Genomic DNA, 26,052 nt, shown 5'->3' on the forward strand with positions numbered 1-26,052 from the left:
CAGTTCAAGTACCTTACCACAGGATCAAATTTTAGAAGTCATTATGAAATGTAGAAACAGAATCTTTGGTTAGGCTTAAACTAAACAAAAATGCAACATCTCTCCATGCCACAAAAAACATCATATGAATGACCAGGCACAGAAAACCTGCCTTTTGATAAACTATGCCTTCTGCCAACTGCTACACAACTGATAGCAAAGCTAGAAGAGTAACATCCTTGCTCTACCTCTCCTTTTGCCAAGATTTATTTATTTTCAGTTCCACCCTTCACAATCAAGTATTTATCTCATTAGCAGAAATTACACATATTGTCCTTAACAGAAATTCATGTGATAATTCAAAATTAGAGTGATTCATAAATTAGAAACGGGGAAAAAAGGAACGGCATATTTCTTGGGCTTTACAGTTGCTTTGAATGAAGTGGGCCACAGAAATAATGCTCTTTTTCTTGTGACATTCTATGAATCCTATGCCCTATTACCTGTTTCAGTACATACAACCCAGCTGGACCAACCAGTATTGCAAACACGGGAAGTGTGATTTCATGCCACGTGAGCTGCTCTGGAACAGCTCCATCAGTTTAACTCCCCCTTTTCTGCCCCATCCACCCAAATCTGTACAGAGTGGAAGGGCACATAAGCCAAACAGCTGAATGACAATGGCTGCAAGGTGCTAAAGAAAAAGTCTGTTCCAGCAGACAAGGCTATATTTTGTAAAATCTGCAGCTTTCTCATATCTCTCCCTTACCACAACAGGACAACAACCAAAAGCGAAACTGAGCCATGGTACACAGCAGGACAGACTGCTCTGCTGGATTTAACTTCAGGTACTTCACCAGGAGTTAAATACCATGATCCAAAGTAAACACAATTACAGCACTTTAATGCAAATATAACTGCAAAACAATTTACTGTCTAGCACAAGATTTCAAAAAACCCAAAAACAACAAAACCCCACAGATTACCAACTTCTTTCTACATTTTTTGAATGTAAGTCTGTTTTGGGAAAACATTCTGGGGTGTTTACAAAAGAAAGCTAGTAGAAGCTTTTACATACTATCTAAAGACATAATAATGTGTTATAAACTCACATAGAAATGAAAACAAACTTTACTGTTAAGACAACCTTACAATACAGGCTAGTAACAGAGAGATTTGAAATACCGTGACAATTTCTTCACCAATGTAAGAAGCAAATGTATCATTAATTTAGAAGTCGTTGTTGCTTTTATTTCAGAAGTACAATGAAAAAATCCCCCATGTACAGTCATGTAAATTAAAAATATTATCATGAATCCTAACAGTGTGCAAAATTACATTTCCTCCAGGACTGAAAAGAAATGTAACAAATGAACAACAGAGAAAACCAAGCTTGTGAGAGTTTTCACATTTAAAAGAGGCAAGTGGGGCTGCATAGGAAGAAACAGTACAGGAGGCCTATAGGTTTTCATGGTGAACAGTAAGCAGTGGACTTCCTGCAGAATTGAGATGGGGTGGGAATTAGGGCGATAATGGGACAACTGAAACATTAAACACAATAGAAGACCATCTTTGTATTACAGATGAAAAGCTTCTATATTTGAAGGGGGTTTAAATTTTTGTTCCAGTTTACTCTCTCTGGTGTGATAAAACTGCTACACTGAGAATAACATATACAACATTGTATCATGCAAATAAAAATATTTTAACAGCTTGTCTAAATGATAAGCAATAGACAGTTTAATTATCACCAGTTTTAAACAGTGCACTTTAGAACTGTAAGGTAAAGAGAGCAACCCATACCTCAGGACTGCCTAGTATCTTAGATATTGGCTGTACCTCGCTGAACATTTGTCAGCTAACTCAAAACTAACAGGTATTAAGCAAAGTGTTCTAGCTGGAACTGTGGCCCAGACCAGTTTCACAGGAGTTCTTCTCATAGGAAAAAAATTAATCTCATAGAGACTTCTGTTTACAAGGGCCAAACAATTGTTTAAATAGACTATTGAGCACAGTTGTAGCACTTAAAAAACAAAACAACAAAGCATACACAATCTTTGCAATAATGGTAAAGACATTGTTTTTCAAGATGCCAAGAGCTATTTTAATACCTGTCTGTGGGTCTTAAACTTAACCACACAAAACACTGCAAAGTGAAACAGGGTGTGTTAAGACTTTGAACACATTTCCACTACCTAAAAGGTACTCTAGAGTTGCTGCTATCCTGTGCTGCCACCTGCAGTCAAAGCATATGTTTGACCTTTGTGAAAAAAGGCAAAACCTCTTTCAAAATGCAAAAAAAAATTCAAAATGCAAGCAAGTTCTGTCACCTGAACACTGCTAACAAACCACAAATGATGGTGCAGACTTAGGTTGTTTATGAGAAACTATTCACTATCACATTTCAGTTCACATTTCTACACTGGACAGACGAACAAATACTCTTTTCAAGCACAGACAACTTGCCATATTGATTTCCAGGACCTAGATTTTCCACCCCTAGGACAGGCAGCCACTACACACAAAACAGAGCAGATTAACTTCTGCCACATAAACTTATCCTGTCTTCTGAAAAGAATACACAGATTTGTACACCAGGATTTTTACAAGACAGACAAAGTCAGAAGATTCTACAAGCCAAGTTTCAGTAACACCTCAACCTAAGGAAGAACTGGTAGGAGACAATCTTGACACAAACTCTGTGTGCCTCAGTGCTATTTCTACACTAACAAGAACTACTCCTCCTACATATCGGGTGCAAAACTGATTGACCTCTGAGGACCTAAGACTATCTTTACCATCAGTTCCTTTTTTTTAGAATGCAGGCACATATTTCTAGGGTACAGTCCTGTATCTTTTGCATGCCCTTACAAGTGAAAGCAAGACTTTTCTGAAATGGACAAAACAAAAAGGCTTTCATTCAAATTTGTTCACTCTCCTCTTTATTTTGTCATGGCGCATTTTTTCAAAATTTTCTCCGCAGAGGTTTGTTTTTGTGGTTTTACTAATAACAAAAGGTAGAGCAGTCTTCAGTATTAAATCCTCCTCTGTCAACATATTATTGTCAAACTGATTGATTGCAAATCATGGTTCAGAAATACATCAAAAATACAGTGATAGGGCTGTATGAATGCATTTCCACCCTAAATTAAATGAGTTAGTTTAGCTAAGGCAATTGTAAAATGCTTCCTGCATTTATATTCATGCAAAGTTAAACTTTCAGACAGTGTGAGATGACCAAAATGGCTTCACACAATATTCCAGTGTGTAAGAAATCTATTGAAATTAAACCAAACAGTATTATTCAAAATTTATTTAATTAGCTCCTTAATGACAATGCAAGATCCATCCTCCAAGTTACGTTTTTTATGATTGAGACCTGTCTGTACTCAGGAAAACTGCCTGAATAGAAAGAAGACTGACTCCCTCCATCAGCTGCTACATAAACATACGCTCCTATTTCTATCATTTGCTCCATTAACTTCCCAAAATTCATCACAGGTCAGACAACAACAGAAGGCTATAGCTTCTGGGAACATATGTGCTCTTTCAGGTCTTCTACACTCCTGCCAAAAGTTTCTAACAAGCATAAAATTAAATCTTTGTGCTCCTAGAAACAAAGGCCATGTCTACACTTAATCATTTTTATACACCAGCCAAACCAAAACAAATATCTTTTCTTCACTAGAATAAATGTCAGATGCGATTTTTCGCCTTTCCCTTCATTTGTAGCCTTCTAAGCCACACTCCACCCTCTCTGCTGTAGGGAGCAATTCAACATATTTTTCATCCATGATGCAAATTTAGGTACAAAGAGGGACAAATCAAAGGAATCTGAAGGCAAAGTGGTTTTCACAATTTACTCTAAGAATAACCTCTTGTTCTCCAAGCAAGGCAGTACATTTTAACAGGGAGGTGACATGTGACTTTGAGCAGTTGAGCTGGTTCCCAGCCCTTGAGCTGCTGACACAGATAAATTCAGCTTGAGCAGTAGCAGGTAGGTAATGAGCTTGCATTTGTGAGGTCCTGCTTGCCATCCACCCCTTCTCCAAATGAAAAAGTATAATTGCACATCATTTATGAGGCCTACAGCAATAACTTCAACAGTGACTAAAGAATATAACATCTGGATGGTCTGGTAATAAAATTGTATTTTGTCCAGTTTTGTCAAGATCCAGCAACATGGAATGCAATAGCCATAGACCTAATGAAGGTCTCTTTTGTCAGCCAGGAAACTTCAACTGAATTAATTTCAAAATTCATTTAATAGATGATGGAGAACCCCATGTAGTAGCACTAAACATCCAAAAGACCTAGAAAATGCCAACTTGAATAATCCTTATATACTGCAATTTGGTGATTCCTCTCCAGAGTGTAAGAGAGAAAACAAACACCCTTTTCCAAAAAGCATTGCTTCCCAGCTCTCTTTTGTCATCTGAGTTGACCACTCAATCATCTCATTCTGTGGTGATGACACTTACATCTCCCCCTTGGACTATCAATTAATAATTTACTTTAATATCTCTTCTATAATTGCTTTAGGTATTAGGAAAGAAAGTGAAATCTTAGAACAGCTCCTGTTGGGTGCATATTACAACTTTCCTTTTCCCTTCAGTACACATTACAGTCACTTCCCCTACGAAAAACCACTATTGAATATCGTAGGAAAAGGATATCCTCACAACAGCTTTACCCAACCAAAAGAAAGTCATATATCATTGTGTTCCAAAGACACAACTCTACCAAGGTTCAAAACACAATAGAAAATACAGAATTTACAACTTGGACTTACCCGTGGACTGGCTATGCACAGGAAGGACGGCAGCTCAGTCACCTGGCAGCATCGTACACATGAGGTAGCTGATCTCCTTCTATATATGACATGGTCCGAATAGCCAGTTACTGCTTTACAGTGGCTGCTGAACACAAGGTTCTGAAAACGAAATTAAGATTAAGAAGTTAAAGTCTATGAAGAAACACTACTCTCAAATCTTGTATCCACTCGTGAGGAAGACACACAAAGCACATTCTGTATGTATTTCTCTTTGAATAAGGACAACTCTACAAAACTTCTGCAGAGAATATGTGTAATATCTTTGTGTAATTTTTAGAACATTCAAGTCCAGAAATGTTTGCAATCAGAATAGATCATATCAATACTTGTCTTGATGCTCAGTTGGAATCAGAAACAATTTTTTTCTGCCTTTGAACCTTTTGACCTTAGCTTTTCTAATGAAGGCAGTACAGGAATATTCTAGTAGGTCTGACACTCAGGGTGTTTTCTAGCTACTCATTTATCTATTCTCAGTTAAAATTATATTTTGCAGAGAGAAAAAAATTAAGAATTTAAATAAGGCTGGATTGGTATCTTTAGACTTGCATCTTTTCCTTCTCTTCTGTACAAAAGGGCTCTAAATTTTATCCTGAAGATTTTAAAAGTGCTAGCAGGGTTACACACATGAACAAATCTATGTTTAAAACCTTGAATTTGCCAAAATGTCCTTCTGATACAGAAAAATATACTGACTCAGAAGTGGAGATACTCAAATGACAGTATAGTTTAAAGAAAGGAAAGCTCTTTGAAGATGCTGAACTCTACATAGAAAAATAACAAAAAATGAAATTTTCTTTGCTTGCAACAGTTATAGCTCCTTTTTTATTGTAAGTATCTGCATCAAAAAAACAAAATAAACTGCTTATAGACTAAGCCATTTCTGCCACTTAGTTTTTATTGACTCTTCTATATTCATAAAGATCCATAGTTCTATATTATATTTGTTTCCTATAGTATGCAGAGCATTAGTCTCCACAAAATAGGAAACTAGCGATAATTTTAGAAGCAGTAAGAGGTGTACCTCTCACTGCCATAGGACCACAGGATGTGCCTTCCTGGCAATTCCAGCACTTAAGTTCACTTAAGTAAAAAGGTAAATGGGATCTCAAGTTTTGGTATTTTTCTGCTCCAGTTCCTAATGCACCAAAATTAATGGCATGCTACTTTTATTTTACAGAGCCTCCCAGTTTTATAAAATCTGAGTATTTGAAGTGGTAAACATCCAGATACATGACAGAAGCAGACACCCTGTATAGCATGTCATTCACTGGATATATGCATTTCTATGTATGTCAAAAAATGCTAGAAAACACCCACAGCAGGAGTTTATTATGGATCATGCATTCTGGGCCCTTTCATCTCCATTCACTGGGCAAGATGCAGATGGCAAGCATGTATCATTTGGAACCTGCTGACAAGAGAGGTGAACAGTCTGACTCTACATACATGCCAGCACTACCTGCACTCAACCCTAGCTCCTAAGCACGTCCTTCAGCTGCTGCCAGTGAGACTCACGGGCTGGAGCTGGCAAAAATAAAGTTTCTACTCTGACTGAACATTTCCTCCTCTATATATGAAAACTGAGAGCTGAAAGTTGACAATAGTCTTTCAATGACACTCAGCAGAGCTAAAAAGTACAGGTCAAAGCTTGGCCCACACTGGATAATGTGAAGTGATCCCAAAACCAGGCTCTTACTCAGCTGACAATTCTTAACCAGTAATGCTGGCTTAAGCAACAATTGCTTTACAGGTTTTCTCCAGTCCTCACAGAGCCCATTGTTGTTGGCCTAGCTGTCTTGTATTCATTAAGATGCTGATCAAGATGAAAACAAAACCTTGCCCCTCTGCTCCAAGTGAGTTTTGTGACATGCTTCACCACCTGGTAAAACTGGCCATGTGCTGAAACAATAGTGAAACAACTCACAGGACTGGAAATACATGCCTGTGGACAATGGATATGAACGCTGCCTTACTCATCTGAGAACAGAAACAGTGGCAACAGGGCACCAACACTGCTGCTAAAAAGGGCAAGTTCTTTCCCATGATATATTTGTGCCACTTCCTGTGCTGATTTTATCTCCTCTCCCGAAGCCTCTTTGGCTACATATCTGATGAAACAAAAAATTCAACAGCCATGAAAATACAAGGTTTTCTGCAGTTGGCTCATACAAGGATGTGGGGTATGCCTGCATCAGCAGATGCAGGGCTCCACAGCTGAGAGTAAAGAAAGGACAGCAAGAGTCAGAGGGGGAAGAGTGAACAACTGCTTTAGCTCAAAGCCTCTCTCTTCCCCACCCCACCTCTTTTTAATGAAGAAAAATCATCATTGCAGGCAGTCACAAGAGCTTTCTGCTAAGTCTTATGACAGCAAGCACTGACATACTGATTGTGGCCCTGGTCAATAGAAGGGTTTGGTTAATTATTTCCTGGAAAGTCAGAATACAAGAAATGGATAGAGAGGAAGTTAACAAACTGTAATTCCAAACCTATGCAAGTTTGCTACTTAATTCTCTTCTGGAAAACAATATCAAAGACCGATTTAAGATGACTTTAGGGCAACTGAAGTACCTAGGAGGATACAAATAAAGCTTCAAGAAGGTACTCTAAATAAGAGAAAAATATTTGTACCTGGGCATTAATCTGCTTTGAGTGCTGGATTCCTGTGTACAAACTATGAGCAGGTCACATAAGAAACATCCCTCTGAATTCTGACATATGCAGCTGTTAAGTATTCATGAATGGAGCAGTCACCAGATATAACAGGGACAGTGGAAACCCATCGGCTTCCCATCAACCACATACATGGAAAAGACTGGGTAAAATTACAGAACTGAACACAGCCACAACTCTGAAATGGCTCACATACTTTAGCAGAACAAAGCCAAAAACCAAAGAGGAAGATTGTTAAAAGCCATGAATGTACAACTATGCACTCCAAAAAGTTAAAAGAGGGTCTCTTATACTGCAAACAGAGCTGCACATAAATATGGGTGATTGCTACCAACATCTTAAGCCCATTAACACTCCTGAATTTTTAAATAGAAATAAAATTACAAAAGGAAAGGAGGGAAGGGTTCATGTAAACAGAGCAGATTTTATATTCATTTAATTCAATGCATACAAATGAATACATATCATGTGGAGGTGTTGAGCAGGAGCAATGAAGAGATCTCACATTCTGCAAGCAATTTCTGTATTTACATTATTAAACATATCTTTAGACAGATGCTACTTAAATTTCAGAAATATCCATTAAAAATAAATGTCTCTTTTTCTACTGACTTATTTTCATACTTTGTCTCTTACATCGGAAATGCTGATCTGAGCAGTTAAGAAAAGCCTTCCCAGATTTTTACCATTTCCTTTTTTCCTCTTTTCTCACCCTTCTCATTCCCTACATGTTACTATCTTATGAAGCCCAAGAGGAAGCCTTGGGGAATGCTATATTGAAAGCTTCTCCAGTTTGAGCTAAGGAAAAAGCTAGCTCATTTCACTCACAATAATGTGCAGTGCTAAATGACAGGCATGTAAAGGGCAGCTTGATCTTCAGCTCTCCTTTAGGTTCTGCACTGCCCAACCACCCTTTCTTTTTTTTTAAGGTGTTCTAAACATAAGCTCTGCAAACAAAATTCTGTAAATATAGCTTATTTTAAAGTGACTTCAGGTGGTAATTTGTCTAACAGGAAGGCTAGAAAACAGCTTTAAAGTATCTGTCATATCTGCAGGACTATTCTTCCTTTAGATTCACTGGGGTTATCACAAATGCACTGTATTGTACACACTGATGAACTCTGCTCCTCAGCTGGCTTTTTTCTGTATCGAACTTATTATTGCAACAGTCATTAGTTACACACAGTCAACAGCCCTGGGAACCCCTAGGACACAAGTACTGACATCCTCAAAGAACAGAAATTATCTGGAGAAACCAAAGTAATGTTTAAATCTTGCTAGACTGTAGTATAGGTGGGTCTGTAGCCTATTCTATTAATTTAATCATTAATATTAAAATCTACATATGCATATTCTACATCTTACATTTAAAATCTAAAATCTTAATCCATCTTGTGTCCTTCAGGAAATCTAATGGTTTTCATTTTGATATTCATACACACCAAACCAAGGGCTATGGAAGGACTCAGACCATCTTTCTACATATGTAAAAATGATTTTTTTTCTGATACCATCTTCTTTATTGCCACACTTATACGACAACACAAAAATTCTCCTTAATTCTTCTATGTACGAACAAGAGGACAGAGCTACGCTGCAGTTTCAGAGATAAGCACTGCAGGCACTATAGAAAGAGCTGAGTGTAATCTTAAAAAAAACGAACTGAAAGCAAATTCATGTAGCATAGAGATTTTATCAAGCTAGACGTGGAAACATGGACTATTGAAATACCAGCACAGCTAGAGTTAACAGGCACACATTCACTTGGCTGGCTCTTTGTTTGATAACTAGGAGGACTCATTTTGTTGGCTTTGCTGTTAACGCTGCAAAACATGACACCAAGTCCAAGGTTGGTTTCCTACTGCTTATGCGTCTTCAATTTCAACTTCCTCTACACAATATTCAATTGAATGCTGGCTATCTCCTTTCCCCTTCCAGACTCATGAGCAAAAGCAATATTCCCTTGAGAAATTTGGCACATTCTCACTGTTTCAGAAATGATTTTTTTTACTGCATATCTGCTAACTGCCCCAGATGTTTTCCTGACTCCACGCTAGCACTTCTGTGAACTTATTTCCCAGTGAACTGAATGGAGTCTTAATCTAACTCAGGAAATCAACTGCAATTTAGTCATAAAAAGGCAAAAATCTTCACACATATCCTAGGCCAAAGAGTAACAAAAATGATCTTGCATTACACAGTAATTTGAATACATCTGGATCTACCAGACAGTAGCAGAAGCAAATTTCAGAGTAGAAATACAGCACTGAAAATGCTTGCTCACCAACTATAAAACACTGTCAGGCTGGTCTCTGTTTTCCCCAGCTGCTGCAACAATGTATTGAATTGGACAAGAGAAGAGTAGTTTCAGCCAGAAAAAGACCATTTTGCATGTAAAAAAACATTATTAAATGTTTTTATTAAACTCCTAAGCTTACATATAGAGTCTATCCCTGACAAATCATGAGTCTAGTTCTGTTGCTCCTGTATCTACTTTTGGTGCTCCAGTAATATGATGAAGTCTTTTAAGTGAACTGATTTATTCATTATAGCAAATTTTGAAATGTAATGCCACATGTGAAGGAGACAGGGATTAAATTATTTTTATGTTCAGCACTCTGGAGTTTCTTAATTGTATCTAAAAAAGCAGATGGTATCATCATCCCTTTATCAAGTCTGTTCTCCCTGTTTCATAAAGGACAGAATGGTTTTCACCATTTCTCACTCATGAGGATTTGTTACTGTCTCCAGATCACAGAAATTTTGCTTACCTGCAGCAAAGTGCAGCTGTGCAAGTTAGGGAAAGACAGTGGGAAATTTACATCAAGCAAGAAATCCCTGTTCCTCAGAAAACATGACCCCTGCTCTTTGTCCTCTTCAGTCTCTGTCCAGAAGCGCATGTGATGGAGCCTGTAGGATGCTTTCAGAGACAGGAAAAGAGCTAACCATCTGGAAAAAACCACAGGAGATGCATTTATTCACTGCTTTGTGAAAGAAAGGCTTGAATATATGTACAGCATAACTGTATTTGACAGAAATGAGGTTTCTCTCAGAATATCAGGCTTACAGCATCCTGCGTTAAAGAAAATAATTTCTGCTAGACATCTTCAAATTTTTCTTATTTCAATTTTTTTCTAAGGTGGCTTAACTGAATCTAAGTGATTAAATCAGGATATACTTTGAAGCACTTAATCTAAAATGGTCAAGCCCCACTTAGCCACTACTATTTAAAACCACATCGACTTTTCTGTAAATTACATATAAATTATTCATAACAACATGTGTAGTGAATGCAGAATTTATCATAAATACCACTGAGACACATCAAGAGAAATCTGAATTATGTTACTGAAGTGCAGTCAAGAAACAGTAATTCAAAATAACCAGAACAAAAAAATAATATTACACTTAAAAAGCCCTAAATCTCTATGTAATAATAAAGACTTACTTTTAGTCTAAAATTTCTTACAGTCCCTAATAACTTGACTCAGAGTCCTTTCAGACTACACTATAACTTAAAAGATCACCTCTCCTTTCAACATAATACAGTTGATGCTATAAATCCACAGTTCAAAGCCTATGCCTCAGAATGACATTCCACATTAAAAACAAGACATGTGGAAAGTATGGCTAAGGGCTGAAGTACAACTACCACAGCAAAAGCTTATTCCACGTGTGATCAAGTGCAACTGGTAAGAACTGCACTGAACTGGCCTTCCAAAGTCTGGATTTTATGCTTGATAACACCAGCAACCTGCAGCATGACACTAAGCAAACTCAGCTTTTGCCCTTTGACCATCCTGTGTATTTACAATGTCAACTCTTTGTAACACAGGGTTTTTTGTGACAGGGCATAAAAATTGCATTGCATAATGGCGCCCTATACCTGGAGGAACACTCCAGAAGCTGTTCTAGTATTAGACAGAGAAATGATAATATTAAGAGGCACAGAAAGTGCAGGCTTGGAGGGGAATGACTGACATCATCTGTACTTTTCCCGTAATTACTAAAAGAGAAAAAAAACCATTGTCCTCACCTGGCTAAATGTCCCTGATTCATAAGGTTTGCCATTTCTGCTGGAGAGACATCAATAAACCGCAGGAAAGAAAAACAGCTTTCTTCATTGACGCCTAGGTCACAGAAATACTGAAGTTAGGCCAACACATTTCACAGACACTCATAGCTGAAAACTAAATTTCCTTCATCAATTCAGGATATACATTCTATGACACATGACAAATCCAGGTGAGAAAACAGGAGATCCTAATTTAACCTAGATCTTTTAGAAATACTGAAAATTCAATCTGAATCTCTGTTGCCAGACTCCACAATCCAGTTCATTTTCCAGTGTGGGCAAGAGAAGGGCTCTTACCAAAAAACAGAAATACATTCTAGGCCCAAGTGCAGCGGACATTTGTTTCATTTATTAAGAATCAATAGGCAGTGTGCATATTTGTAAATTTGAACAAATATCTTCGAGACAGCAGACCAGAACATGCATACCTCAGGATGCCTGTCTCACATGCTTCCTCTCACCCAGGAAGTCAAATGGGTTAGAAGGAGCTGCAGGTATTGGTAGGGAAAAGCCTTGCAGGCCCACCCATGTGCACTGCATAGCCCCAACACCAGGTGAAGAGGTCCATGCTAACAGATTTCAGTATAGTAATGCAGCCAGTACCTTTCTTGCTTTACATTTCTGCAGATTTTCCCATCTTAGTAGCTGAGTGATCTAATTAGCTCTTGTAGGAAAAATATTCAATCATTGATAATAAATTGTATCTGTCAATATCAGTAGCTTTTCCGGGGTTTTTGTTCATTGATAGATTCTGGGTCACTTGCATCTCATCTAGTTTCTAGTTGAAAGTAAGCTGGCAGTTTAAGATACAACACACAATGTACTGAAATGAATCCAAGATTTCTTAGAATTGAATCTATGAAAAATTCACTTTAGACTAAAAAGGCAGCACTAATCTCTTGAAGCAAGTTGAAACAAGACAGACTGAATTAAGATACTGCACTAGGATTAAGCAGTAACTAAATGACAAGTTTTCAACAGACTCTTCCATCCTTTCCTTTCTGAGAAAATGAAATGTATGTATAAACACTAACAAAATTCTAGTAAGTTCTAATCAGATTATCTACGAGAACTAAGTACTCTGGCCTCTCAGTCCTTCCCCCTGGAGAAGAAGACATATTAAAATCCAACTTGCTTCCCAGGACTGAAAACCTACCCTTCCTGTGGAAGAGAGACTGCTGGATGTGGTCTGGTGCAAATGGCGAAAGTAAAACCCGTAACCACCTGAAAATTAAAGGAACAAAACCAAACAACATCAATAAGAAGGTGTTAACACATAACATGTTCAATCATACAAAGCAGAAGATACAGAGTAGCCATTCACTTCTTCATTGGAAGTATTTTAGTGCTCTGAATATCTGGAATTGGACAGCAGTAGAAGGAAAGTGTCATCAGTCTACACGCACTGCTGTTAATTTGACACTGAGACACACCATTGTTGTGTTGGAACTGCATTATATGTTCTAGAAAAGCTGATCTTGTCTTCATACATGTCTCTCTCATCTCTTCCCTCAGCACTTCTCATAACTGAATGCAGACAAAATTAACCAAGAATTGCCAGGGTTGGAGAAAATAGCAAACTGCACTTGGGCAGCTTCTCCACATCCAAGGTGAGCATTAAAAGCTGTCAAGGCACTAGCAGATGGTCACCATGGTTATACCATGTTGCAACAGACAGGTACTGACAGCTTCCTTGCATGAGAAAACTCACTGAAGGGAAATCAGGTGGGGCTTTTTTGTTGTTTCAAGGATCTTTTAAAGCTTAATTCTACCACACATCATCAGCAACAACTCTAAATTCCTTTTCCTGGCTTTCTTACTCAATCAAAGGGATGTTTCTGTGATTAGGATTCCCCCAAGAAAGAGCACCTTTATCAGATGTTTAACAGCTGAATGACTAAAAGGAAATGGACTGTTCAGCCAACATCATTTAAGTACACCAGGTAACGGAGCTAATTAGCATTTATAAAAATAAGTGTAAGTAATAATACTAAATATGCTAAACTGGATAGGAAGTGGAATAGGCTTGCCTGTCCCGTGAGTGGTTAAAGACCCTGATCTGTCCATGACGGTAGAGGAACTTGGAAATCTGGTATGGCTTTAGGGAGATGTGAAATGGAGACCAAGTTTCTTGTCGCTCAAACAGCTCTGGGTGATTGCACACCTGTAAGACAGAGAGCATGTCAAAAGCTGGGAGGAATTAACTCAGTCCGATGCAGCATCTACATCCCAAATCAATCATAACCAATGATTGCTGAAACTTTAGTGTTGCTTAATATTGCATGGTTATTTTAGTATATCTGCTCAAATTTATTTACAGCATCATACCTTTTGCTATTCATATAACAGCTATTGCATCTTCTTCCCAAGTGAATGGCTTCCTTCAACCAAACCAACCTTTGTAACCAAACCAGTTAGCAGATGCATGCATCATAGGGCTAAAGCTCTTCTTCACCCAACATCAATGCTACACTGCATCCGAAACACAACTGAACTGCATGCAAACTTGCTTGCCTATGCCAGATTTTTTCAATATGGTGTTTTCTAGAAGCCATATCTTAGTTTTGTGCTAATCAATGATCATACTTTTCAAAAATTTTTATTTAAAATAGCCTTACCTTTCTAAACTGCATGACTAGATTCATGAGACTACTAGTGGTGGTCTGTGCTTGCTGAGTGGTGCCCATTGATGACTGCAAGAGGTCATCAATAGAGATTTTGTTTTTCAGAGCTTGGTACAAGAGCTTCTGTCGACTTGTTTGCTGGCAGTACATAAGAATTTCAATCTGCAAAATGATAATGAAGATTTAGCCATTCCTCTCTCTAAAATGAAGGATGATAACATTAGTGTACATAAAGCTGAAACACACCTTGAGGAAAACATAACTTTCTCAAAAATACATTTACAGGCAGTTGCATTCAGATCTGCATTTCAGGATCTAACCTGGAAAGGACTTAACTGATAGGTGTGTTTTGGAAGGCTTGTGCAACGATGTAGGAGACAGACCTTTAAAAGTACATGAACACAACTAAGTAAACAGATGGATTCTTAAGATGCTGACATCACACCTGCAGCTGATCAGTTTAAAATGTGACTTCAATTCTACCATCCTACAGTTCCCCACTTAGAGCTGTGCTAAGGAGTGTCAGGGCCCACAGCAGCGACAGGTGCATCACACAACAACAGTGTCTGTGGAAAGTACACTGAAATTACTAAGCACATCAGAACAAACCAGATGGCTCTCAGCCAATGTCTCTCAACCTGGGGACTGCTGAACACAAGATCATCTAGTATTGCTAACATCCATGTGAAATTAAGAGACTAGCAAGAGAAAAGAGCATGATGCTGCCACTGTGTATTTCTCTGTACAGGCAAGCAAAAAAAAAAAAATCCTGAATACATGCCAAATTCTTCAAAAAGGCAACTGGAAATGTTTATCACCCAGTAACTGATGTATCAACCTCCTTAACTGTCATTAGGGATACTTCTAGCAACTAAACCAGAACTGAAGATATTTCATTTTTAACTGGTAACAAAATGCTTTCCAAGAAAAATGTTTGCTAATTAGAAGTTCTTCAGTTACATTCATATCTAATGACATTGCTGGGATGAAGTGCAAGAAGGTGAAGGTCGAAGAGAAGTCCACAGTCAAATTTCAGGTATGCAGACTGACAAACAAGTTTGCAAAAACCAGATCAAAGAACAGAGCTATGACAATAGAGCTGTAATACCCATTCCAGAGAAATACTTCTTCTCACCTTATCTGACAGTTCATTTTCCACATCCTTCTTGATTCTTCTCAACATGAAAGGCTTCAGGATCATGTGCAAGCGGGATAGCTGGTCTGAAATAAAGGGAAAGGGAAAGAAAGAACAATTACTTCATCAAAAAGGAAAATTATTTGGTGTTTTATGACAAACTAAGTCCCTAACTGCTCAGCCATTTCCCCCCACGAGAGTTCTTACAGCAGAGAGTTGATATTTCTCTGTTGATTTTTCTTTTTTAAACGAGTGCTGTGCTACGCTGATTTTCTATTCATTACACATACTATATTACAGTCAGAAACAGAAACTTCAACATAAACTATCAACAGCAATCCAGTAATGTTCCAATCTTATTATGCATCCTCTGCTTTAGATGCCACATCTCATAGAAAATTTAGCCATTATTAGTTTGAAAAGGCAACAGATTCTTAATATAAAAATTATAGCAGTTACACACTGCACTCACTCTCATCAATAGCAGATTTGTTCTCTGCATGGCTCTCTATGTCCTTAGAAAACCACTCATTGAACTCTTCATGGGAATCAAACAGTGTTGGCATGATAAAATGAAGCAGGGCCCATAGCTAAAAGGAGAGGAGAAAACACCAGATTAGCAAAAGTCATCCCCCTGTGCACAAGGTAACTGGGGATCCCAAAATCTTGCAGCTCTTTATTAAGCAAAATCACTTTACTAGATCATGAGACATGGGAAAATTAAACAAAACCCCAGCTGCATTCTCTTCCTGCCTCTCTTCACAATGCCACACATATCAGCTTAACAGAACACCATTAGAAAGCAGTGACAAACACAGCCTAATTACTTTAGCCAACAAAAGGAAAAGTCACTAGAACTAGATTTCTTCCTGTAATCTAAGTATTACTTCAAATATCTTTAGTTTTATTTAAATGTGTGGCAAGTTTCTGTAGTTTTCCCTCCCAGGGCTGATCCCATGTTTGCTTGCCAGTGGTTTGCTACAAGCATGATCCTGCAACCACACAAATGCAACACATTTCTTAACTGTTTCCATATATTTAGTATGTATTATTGTTAGAAAGAAAAATCCACTATTTTGAGCTCCCAAATACCTCAGCCATTGTGTTCTGGATTGGGGTCCCAGTCAACAACAATCTGTTTCGACACTGGAACTGTAGTAGGATCTTCCAACGAACACTGATGAATAAAAGAAAAATAATTTCTAGAGAAAACTGTAGAATTATATGAAACATAAGATATTTTAAGGCAAATTGTTTCCAGTGAGTTTCCCAAATGATCTTTGGAAGCCACTGGACTAGACTATTACAGCTGTTCCCCAGTCTTCCAAAAGAAAACTACAGGAAAAAATAGCCTTTTTCCAATTAAAAAAAATTAAGAGTGTAATTTATTTTATTTTTCTAAGTATCTTTTTTACTCATTTTTAAAACAAATGCTTACTAAGAAAGTCTCATGATCAGAATAATTAACTTTCCAAAAGAAACAGGTGCTTTGAATCAGAATGCCATGTATTTGTCACACTTTAGAAGAGGAAGCGTATAGGCTACTATGGCAGGAGTGCTGAGCTATACATTAAAATCCTCTTCGAGGGCTGGTTTCCCAAGAATATCGAAGAGACAAACTTTGGTCAGAATGAGCCTGCGTCTAAAGCAGTCCTCAACTTACCGTGTACAGTGGCAACTTGGACAAAGGTTATGGGAAAGCAATTACAGAAATAAAGACGGACAAATCCATTACTTGAAAACAAACAGAAAATTTTCTGGCAGAGCCTCATGACACAGATTGGGCTTTACTGCAGCCAACAGTACTCATGGGGTTCTGACCTTCATTCATGTCTGGAAGTGCCACTGAATAAGGAATCAAAATAATGCATTTAATGGTGCCAATATAAGCTAAAGACTACAGACCATTCACCATGCAGAATTCTGTGAGTAGTCAGGAGGGAAAGTGGACAGCATTTCACTCTATTTTGTTTAACTGTCCTGTGCTCCATACAAGTTTCTGCTCCAGAGCTACCTTTTAAATATATTTTACATATTTGGAAAATCTAAATGCAAAAAGCCTAATGGACCAATCCAGTGTCAGAGAGTTACATACATATTTAACAAGGTTAGATACTTAAGGGGTCTTATGTGTGTCAATTTTAACTTCTATCAATTTATGTTCTCTTGATGCTTTCTTCTTCAAGAGGCTGATCCACAGAAAAGATTTTGTTTCCAGTTAGTTTATTACCTGGAGCTACTCTTGAGTGCTTGTGCTTCATCCAGCACCATATACTGCCACTTCACTCGCTGGAAATACTTCACATCCTGCACTACCAGCTGGTAACTGGTAATTACCACGTGGAAAGGAGCATCCTGAGTATACAATGTCTTCTACAACCACAAAAGGAGAAACAAATGTTCACATAATGTAAGTATATTGTCGAGAGTTCACTGCAATTTCAGACTTCTGTTTTCCAGTCTTCTCATTACTATTGCATTTTCCACAGCTGACTTGTAAAATTAATTATATCACAGTTATTCAACTAGTGGACCTGGACTTCAGCCCTTGAACAATTTCAGACACTTCTTAATGCGCAAGACAAGACCTGGGTACTGAACCCTACAAAACTTCTTATTGTTAAATAAGGAACAATCTTGACATAACTGCAGGGATTCTGAATTGGGGCATCCCAAGCCAGGTTACTCAAACAGAATAAACAGTCCTTGACATTGAAACTTCCTGCTTTATTTACAGAGCTCTAGTTCTCCATCTGAACCCCACACCGCATTGAATTGCCCTGTATGGTACTGCTCTTCAGCACAAGAGAAGTCTTCCACCTCATTATCCTAATGAAAATGCTACAGGAATTAGAAAACTCTGCATCCACACAGTAGTTTAGTTTGGTGATGTGTAGCAACAGTTTCTGTTTTCCTCTGCACAGAGAAAGACAGTCAAAGTACACATTCATGCTGGTATTACCTGACTCCAGAACTTTCTGATCACCTTTCTATCATGGGGATTTCCCCAATAAGGTAGCACCTGAAACAGTAAAAAAAAATAGGAAGACATTATTTTCAAATAATGAAACCAGCTCTGGAATTTTATAGTCTGCAGTCTACAAAATGACATACTTCTTTAAAACAACAAAAAGGGAAATTATCTTTTTACCATTGAGAAAAATCAGAAAGCATTTAAAAATACTTTGAAAAAGAGTATTCCAGGAAAAGGCATCAAACAACTTGGCCTGATCAAGCTATGCTAAGAATCTAAAAATGCCCATTAGCATTTAGCACAAACCTTCTAGTCAGGTTTTTCTAAAAATTAAAAATTTTAATTTGCTTATGGCAGAACGAGGTCTGCACTCAACTGCTATAGTTAAAGCTGGAGGCCTAGAAAGCTTGTTGCCTGTTTAACAACTTCCATGGTCCTGTTGGTTTTCTATTTCAGAACCGACCCCAAAAACCTGAGACGAACTTAAAATGTCTGGCAGAGATATATTTAATATAAGGATTTTAAAAGCAAGCATTACTGCCAGAGAAAGCTGTTAAAGCACGGGTCCTATTAGTTAGACCTTTGCACAGCACTGATTCCTGCCACTGGTTAATAACACTGTACTGCCATCTCCTGCCTGGAGGAAAGACTTACAGTCAGCTAAGACTGGGAGGTTTGGGAGGGAGGAAGAATGCTGCTTTCTGAGGTGGTGAGAAGTCTTACAACTTCGACTGACAGATTCCAAAAGCCTTTAATTGAATATCTTCCTATTGTTCTGTTTGTAAAACAACCAGACTGATCAAAAAGTGATTTGTCTTTTAGTTTACATATTCTGCCATGGACATAAATTCACTGTGATTTACTACAAACAGAACTGACTGCACACTTCTGTAAGATTAAAGGAAGAAAAAAAACTGGTTGAAAAAAAAGACTGACTGAAGTTGTAAACATGTGACAGCAAGCTTAGAAAACTTCTTCTTAAAATACATTTTGTTCCATGGATGAGGTAAATATCAGCAGGCAGTAAGATAGTATGCCAAAGAATGCTATACAATGATATAAACAGTTTGGTGTTTAAGTCAAAAAAAGAGAAAACTATCTTTTCACAAGCATCCTGACTGTATTTTTCAAACGTTTGCTGTATTTCATTCCTGAGAAGGAGAAAGCATAAACAGTTGCTTCCCTATTCTATACAATGACTGGATCAAAGGAAGTGAGAGAAAGCAGATAGAATGGCTAACAGCTCTCAAGTTTTTTAATCAAGAGCCCCTATTATTCTGGGCTATGAAAAGACATGAATGGATTATTTTTAGGTTGTGTTGGTTATTTTTTTTTCTTTTGAATACCTCCTCAAAACACAAGTGTTTGAATTTCTTCATTAGTTTCTTTAAAGGCTCAGTAATGACAATATATTCCAAAATACAAGTCACTCGAATAATCCAGTACTGAACTGTGTCTAGCACAACTTCTCCTCATACAGACACCTCAAACTAAACAACACCACAACCAATGAACAGCCTCATCAGAGATGTCCAAAGCAAGCTATTTGGTAAAAGTTAGCTAAGTCCTTTAATTTTGCCTTGCCCCAGATCAAAAAATCTAGTATCACTTATAGTAATAGATTCAAAGTTTTTTCCTCACACTTTTTTAGGTAGCCAAGATATTAAAACAATTAGCCTGATGTTATTGGTATACTAGTTACCCACAACTAGGTGTCTTCTACTGTTTTCTGTAAAAAGGAAAATCTGAAGTTTCAAAAAATACCAATCAAGACTTCTTTCTATCAAAGTTATTATATTAACAACCCAATTACTTAAATTATTATATGTTCCTCTTTGCAGATGTAATCGCAAGCTTCTGACACTTTTGTCTATCCTGAATTCTGAAATTACAGCACTATTTTAGCAGTACATATTTCTTTTCAAATTTTCCTTTGCAACATTCCAATGTTTTCCACTGGGGGACAGGTAAGCAGCTTGTTTATCAGTAACTGATAGTTCCCTGCTTTCTAATTTACTATTTACTATGTTTTCACATTCACAATATACCTGAAAAACCCCATTTGTTTTCTTTCAATCTTTTTGTTTTTATCTTTTATCTTTGTGCTTCACTTCTCTGCTTTTTCTTGATTATTAACTGTATGTCCACAGTTCTTCTATTTTTTTGTAATAACTGCATTTTGCTTCCCTCTTATCTGTTCAGTGTTTGTTCACATACAATCTTTATCTGACTCAAATTCATATGAATGACTGAAAACACAGCTCTAACCCTAACGACATTACATAAAACTTGATATATAATTCTTGGTTCTGCTGCCAGGCCCATATGTTAAAATTATGCATCCACTTGCTGACCTACTACAGTTCCTTACTGAGAAGGTGTCTTTAAGTCAATGCAAAATGAAAACCATGTGATTAAAGTCACAATATTTTTAAACCCTAAATAACTGAACACTTCAGAAAAAAAAAACCAGGATGATGGAGAAAAATACCAGAAACTGGTATTTTTCTCATTACAGAGTTTCATATTCAGTAAGCACCCAGATGTGATACAGAACTCAGGAGAACAAAATGGTTTGCTCTTGAGGAAACAGAAAGAACTTTCTTGGACATGCTTATTACCTTAAATTTAGGTACAAATCTGGCAAACTCCTGGTGCCAGTTGTTCAGAGTAGAGGCAGGTGAAATTATTAAAAACGGTCCCCAGATGTTCTCTCTCTGGAAAACATGCATAAAAAATTAAATTACAAAAAATAATTGAAGGGAGGTGATAAAGAGATGGTTTGATATGGCTTTAAATCTACTAAATGACAGTGACTACATGAGAGGGAACTGTATGCAAAATAGCAAAACTCTCCCAGTACAGCAGGGTGATACAAAATCAATGTTTAACGAAAACTTATTTCATAACAGCACAGTTCTTCCCAGAACAAACTCCTTTGTTTCTGAGAGTTAACACCTGCATGTTACTAACAGCCCTTGTCATTTTGATAAGAACTTCAAGTCACATCCAGAAACTTTGCTCTGCCCCATCACAAATTACAGTGCTCTCTGGTGAATAACTGAGTTGATCCATTAGTATATTAGCAGTTACAAGCTGGCCCTCCTAAGGGAGAGGCAGAAGAATAAAGCCCTGTGTAACCTTCAAAAAACGTCAAGGTGCAGTGCCACAGATGAGCTCAAGAATCTTCAGCTCTGCACGCCTGTACAGTATTTTGGCCAACAGCAGCAGTAACATAAAGAAATGCACACAACTGTCACTTGGTCACTAGCCCAGCTAATTTTGCTTCTAGTATCACTTCACTGATATCTCCTATTTAGGGCAAGTGACTGGATTGCAATCAAGACCTTTATTTTTTTAAATAAATGTATCTATTTCTGCATTAAGAAGTAAGCTCCTGTTACTAATTCTGTTTTGTTTGTCTGCCCTGGCATAGAAGAATCGCCGTGCTTCTTAAAAAACCCCACTGGAATATGGAAATTAATGCTAATTGCCATGAAGCTCAGAATCCGAGCACTTTGATCAGTAAAACTCAGTGAACCATCAAGTATGCAACTTGTTCACTCCTGAGGCTTTTACATTCAGTGCAAGTGAGAAGATTTTACACTGTGAATAAATGAAAACTCTATATAAATAAAAATTGACATACATACATACTTATAACTATTCCAATGGCTCCATGTGAAAATAATGTATAATATACCCTTTAACATATTTAAGCTTTATAAACAAAAATTCATTTCCAACATGTGAAAAGTATGCGTCTTCTATCAAGCATACTACCCAGAAACAAGCTATAACCCACCTACCTCAGCCAGATGAGCAAGGAGAGCAATACTTTGTACTGTTTTACCCAGACCCATTTCATCTGCCAGGATTCCATTGATGCCCTGCAAAAGATCCATAAATGAACACCTTCACTTTACCACTTTTTAAACTACAAAGAACTGGCAGAACAGTTGCTACTGAATTGAGGGGGAACAGCCCCACTGTAACAACTCTGAAACTTTATCATCTCTTGCATCTGCTCCTGAGAGGTAAGCGATCTCAACTGTATTTCATTCATCTCTCAGTCCAATTTTCCCCTAAGCCCCTCTGCACTTCATGATCCCATTGTGACCTGGGCACAGTCAGAAGGACAAGACTGCCTGAAGTTTATCTGCTGACCCAAGCCTGAAACAGTATGCAACTCCAAGCAGGAAAAGTCTACTCCATGTATGATCTAAGTGAATAACAGTCGTATAAATCACATGAACAATACTGAACTCAAAGCCCCATTTAAAGCTGTTATGTCCTAAATAATCAAGAACACTGATACATGGCCTACCTAATATTTTTCATTCTTTCAAATACATTAAAGATAACTATACACCATCTATTTTTAAAACCAGCAGATTTTTTGGCCAACTTTACTCTAATGACTTAAATAATCCCATAAGTTATAAAAATTTGCAAGATGTACTAATATACCTGCTCATATAGGTTGGCCAGCCAATTCATGCCTTTCAGTTGATAACCTTTCAGTTTTCCATTGAAAATGGTAGGCTGTGGAATATCTTCTCCTGCTCGGATAGACGGGTTTGCTAAACTGTAGCTCTCTCCAAACCCAGTCCCGGATTTGTTAGCAGCCCGTAAAGCAGCTGCCCGGCTCTCCTTTGCATCTTCATCAAATGATCTGGTCTGAACAGGAAAAGGAAGGTAATGCATAAGATGATGAATATATTAACTTATCAAGAAACTGTAGTGTAAAGGGCTTTACAATTCAAATTAAGACATGATACTCGCCAGAAATGAAGAGAAAATAAGCCTGTTCCTATAGCCCAAGTCCTTATACCCTGGTTTTCTACTTGTTTAACACAAAATGTGTATATGGAATAAATCCAAGTCTGGCCCCCGGATTAACCTATTTGACTTTGCTCCTATGAAAGATCCTGGTACCGTGGCCTCTGCCAATTAATTTGCTTGCTCTTCTACTTCATGGATCAAAAAAATACTTACCCGGGCTTGATGAATCTGGTAAGCATCCTCAGCATTCTTCAGAGCTTGGGCCTTGTAATAGTTGCTGTCTGAAAATACCATACCCATATTAGAGCTCTGCATCAGTAACCACCCAAACACACAGATAAATTCCAATAATTGCAGCAGTCCTTCTTGCAGAGAAGGATGTTGTGCTTGAAATTGTTCCGTTTGCAGGATAACACACAGAGTACAGTAAATTTCAAAAGAGTGCAAGGATTGTAGAGGAATCACTTACCATAATCTTCTTGGGTGATGTTGACCACTACTCCTCCACCAATATCAATCTGCCTTTGGGTAGAGTTGTCTTCCAGTTTGCGCAGGATTTCCTCCTGTATCCCATCATGTCCAATATCTCGTTTACGACTCATAAAATGGGCATATAATTCAGTTTGTGTGATCAGGAAGTTCAGTTTTCGCTGCTGTCTCTTAGCCTAAGAGAAGAGCATTTACCAAAAACAAAAGAAGGGACAGGACAAGAGTTCAATGTTAAAAATATAATTAAACAACAACAAAAAAAAATCTAATAATGTATCAACAACTAATCTCTCTAGATTATGTTAAGCACTTCACATTGCAAAGTGCTACATTATTAGCTGCACACAAGAACACTGACCAACTCCATAAATATCTATACTAAAATATAAAAATGTTGTAAATGAAAAGCTTTTTAAATTCAGTAATCATGACAAAAAACCACCATAATCTCTTAAAAGAAAGTTTCAAAGTTTTTTTTACACTGAAAAATTAAAATATCAACAAAAATAGCATGACTTTAGTGGTCTTTAAAGGAACTCAGCAGTTAAGAAATGTTCTCATGGCAACCTCACTCCCACATTCTGTTACTTATTAGTAGAGGGAATTATGGTAGTACACATGAGTACATCAACAGGTAATACAGTTCAGATATTATCATTACTCAGCATTCAGCAAGGCATTGCAGAAGCTCTGTTCACCCTTGGGCTTTGGCAAAAAATGCAACAGATAAAATTTGTCTATTTATCTAAGTCAGCAGAAAACTACCAAACGTTAATGAATTTGCAAGAATGAGAGGAACACAATAAATACAAGCATAATTTAGGCATTATAATGCCTTATATTTAGTTTTAAGATTCAACCTTTCCTCATATAAGGTATGCATAGCTAAAATAACAACCACAGTTTCACTAGAGAGCTTTTACGAGGAAACTCTCTTGAATTCAATCCCCTTTACTCTGTAATTGAGTTCAAGAAGTTGTCAGTTAGCCAACAAAAAAGCAAGCACAGAAAAATTCTGTGTCCTGTACATAAATGACACAACCATCTCACAGCAGCAGGGGGAAAAAAAAGAACAGGACAAAAAATTCAATGTCAATGAAAAAGTGTCTTCCCTTCTGGATCCAGAAAAGATGTACAAACCTTTACAAAATGTTGGCCCTTACCAACACTGAGCTGTGTATGTCTGTGAGACACACACAGCTTCTCTGATTCCTTCCTCAATTCCACTCAATTATAAGGAATTTATGCAATTTGAAGGGTTTTTTTAATCACCATTTGCTAACATTAGAATAATTATGTAAATAAAAATAAGACAGCAGAAGAAATATGTGGAATAGCACCAAAACAGAACAAATAACTGAATTTCATGGCTTGCATTTAGAAACTCAAATTATCCAGTCACTTCTGTGTCTCTTCAGCATATTAAGTATCAGCAATCTGTGATTTTGCTGTACCTCTCTCATCTCCTCATCCAGCTTGCGTTGCTCCAGAGCTTCCTTCTCAGCTCGTTTCCGATGCTCTTTTTCCACCTTTTCATACTTTTTCCAATAGAGAAGCATCTCCTTGGTGAGACGACGTGCTCGTGGTAGAGTTTCCTTACAGTTTTTCTGGGCTTGGATAGCAGCTCTACGGACCTCCCTCATGCACTGGTGGGCCAGCTAGAAGGAAATAAGATTTCGGAACAGTGCTAAAATGAGCAGATTGTAAAGAAAGCCAGCAATAAACAGTATCAGATTTAATTATAACCAAGTCTGATACTTCAAAAGAGAAAAAACTGTGATACTTTACTCAGCAGCAATGCTTCTGAAATGGCATGAGAGAATGCATCTTCCAAAAAAATTCTGAGATGGCAGAGAAGACAAAATCTGAAGACAGTTTCACCATGGCATAATACTTAAAAGACTGATCTGATGGATAGGTCCTTGAAAGGGACTCAGAAAAACAAAATTCAAGGCTAACCTACAGCTCTTACTCACCTATTTCTTGACACTTTCCTGGAGTTATTTTTTCACTTTTCAATAAGAATATAGTTAAGAACACTGCAATAGCAGTATTGGTGGAACACAATCCTGTTTACATTAATACACAGAAAAATGAGGGAGCATTCTACAGTTTTGCTACTATTTCATGAAGCATAAGAAAATGTAATTTTTTTGTTCAAGTAGAAATAATTTGATCACATTGTAATAGTGATCAATAAGTGGGTTTTTTAGTTTGTGACAGTTTTTTCTTCCACCAAAATTTGCACATCAACAATTCTAACATACAGATTTCATATGATAAAACAAAATGAAGGGAAAACAATGGAACTTTGAAATATGCATATTCTACTGGCCAAGTTTCTTAAACATAAAAGCATTTTCTGCATCCCTTACATAGAAAATGCTCTCTTTCTCAATAATGTGTATACAGAACAGGAAATTTCCTACATCACCTTGTCTCTAACAATTCTCAGTCATATACTTGATTACCTGTTTATCATTAGCC

At 37.4% G+C, this 26,052-nt stretch overlaps 1 protein-coding gene across 2 annotated transcripts in view; it reads right to left on the reverse strand.

Moving 5' to 3' along the window:
• The window catches only part of INO80 (INO80 complex ATPase subunit), a 63,238-nt gene that overhangs the window by 21,240 nt on the left and 15,946 nt on the right, over positions 1 to 26,052 (reverse strand). For both annotated transcript variants that reach the window (XM_038138974.1, XM_038138975.1), the window contains 17 exons: positions 25,020 to 25,223; positions 23,546 to 23,741; positions 23,290 to 23,357; positions 22,762 to 22,971; positions 22,101 to 22,181; positions 20,913 to 21,008; positions 18,280 to 18,339; positions 17,548 to 17,690; positions 16,410 to 16,494; positions 15,790 to 15,907; positions 15,318 to 15,403; positions 14,177 to 14,344; positions 13,589 to 13,722; positions 12,715 to 12,782; positions 11,520 to 11,613; positions 10,255 to 10,432; positions 4,772 to 4,912 (listed from right to left, as the gene is read on the reverse strand). In XM_038138974.1, the coding sequence (XP_037994902.1) occupies positions 4,772 to 4,912; positions 10,255 to 10,432; positions 11,520 to 11,613; positions 12,715 to 12,782; positions 13,589 to 13,722; positions 14,177 to 14,344; positions 15,318 to 15,403; positions 15,790 to 15,907; positions 16,410 to 16,494; positions 17,548 to 17,690; positions 18,280 to 18,339; positions 20,913 to 21,008; positions 22,101 to 22,181; positions 22,762 to 22,971; positions 23,290 to 23,357; positions 23,546 to 23,741; positions 25,020 to 25,223 (2,130 nt within the window). The remainder of the gene's footprint in view (positions 1 to 4,771; positions 4,913 to 10,254; positions 10,433 to 11,519; positions 11,614 to 12,714; positions 12,783 to 13,588; positions 13,723 to 14,176; positions 14,345 to 15,317; positions 15,404 to 15,789; positions 15,908 to 16,409; positions 16,495 to 17,547; positions 17,691 to 18,279; positions 18,340 to 20,912; positions 21,009 to 22,100; positions 22,182 to 22,761; positions 22,972 to 23,289; positions 23,358 to 23,545; positions 23,742 to 25,019; positions 25,224 to 26,052) is intronic.

Source organism: Motacilla alba, chromosome 5, assembly GCF_015832195.1.
Source record: "Motacilla alba alba isolate MOTALB_02 chromosome 5, Motacilla_alba_V1.0_pri, whole genome shotgun sequence".
Lineage (NCBI taxonomy): Eukaryota > Metazoa > Chordata > Aves > Passeriformes > Motacillidae > Motacilla > Motacilla alba.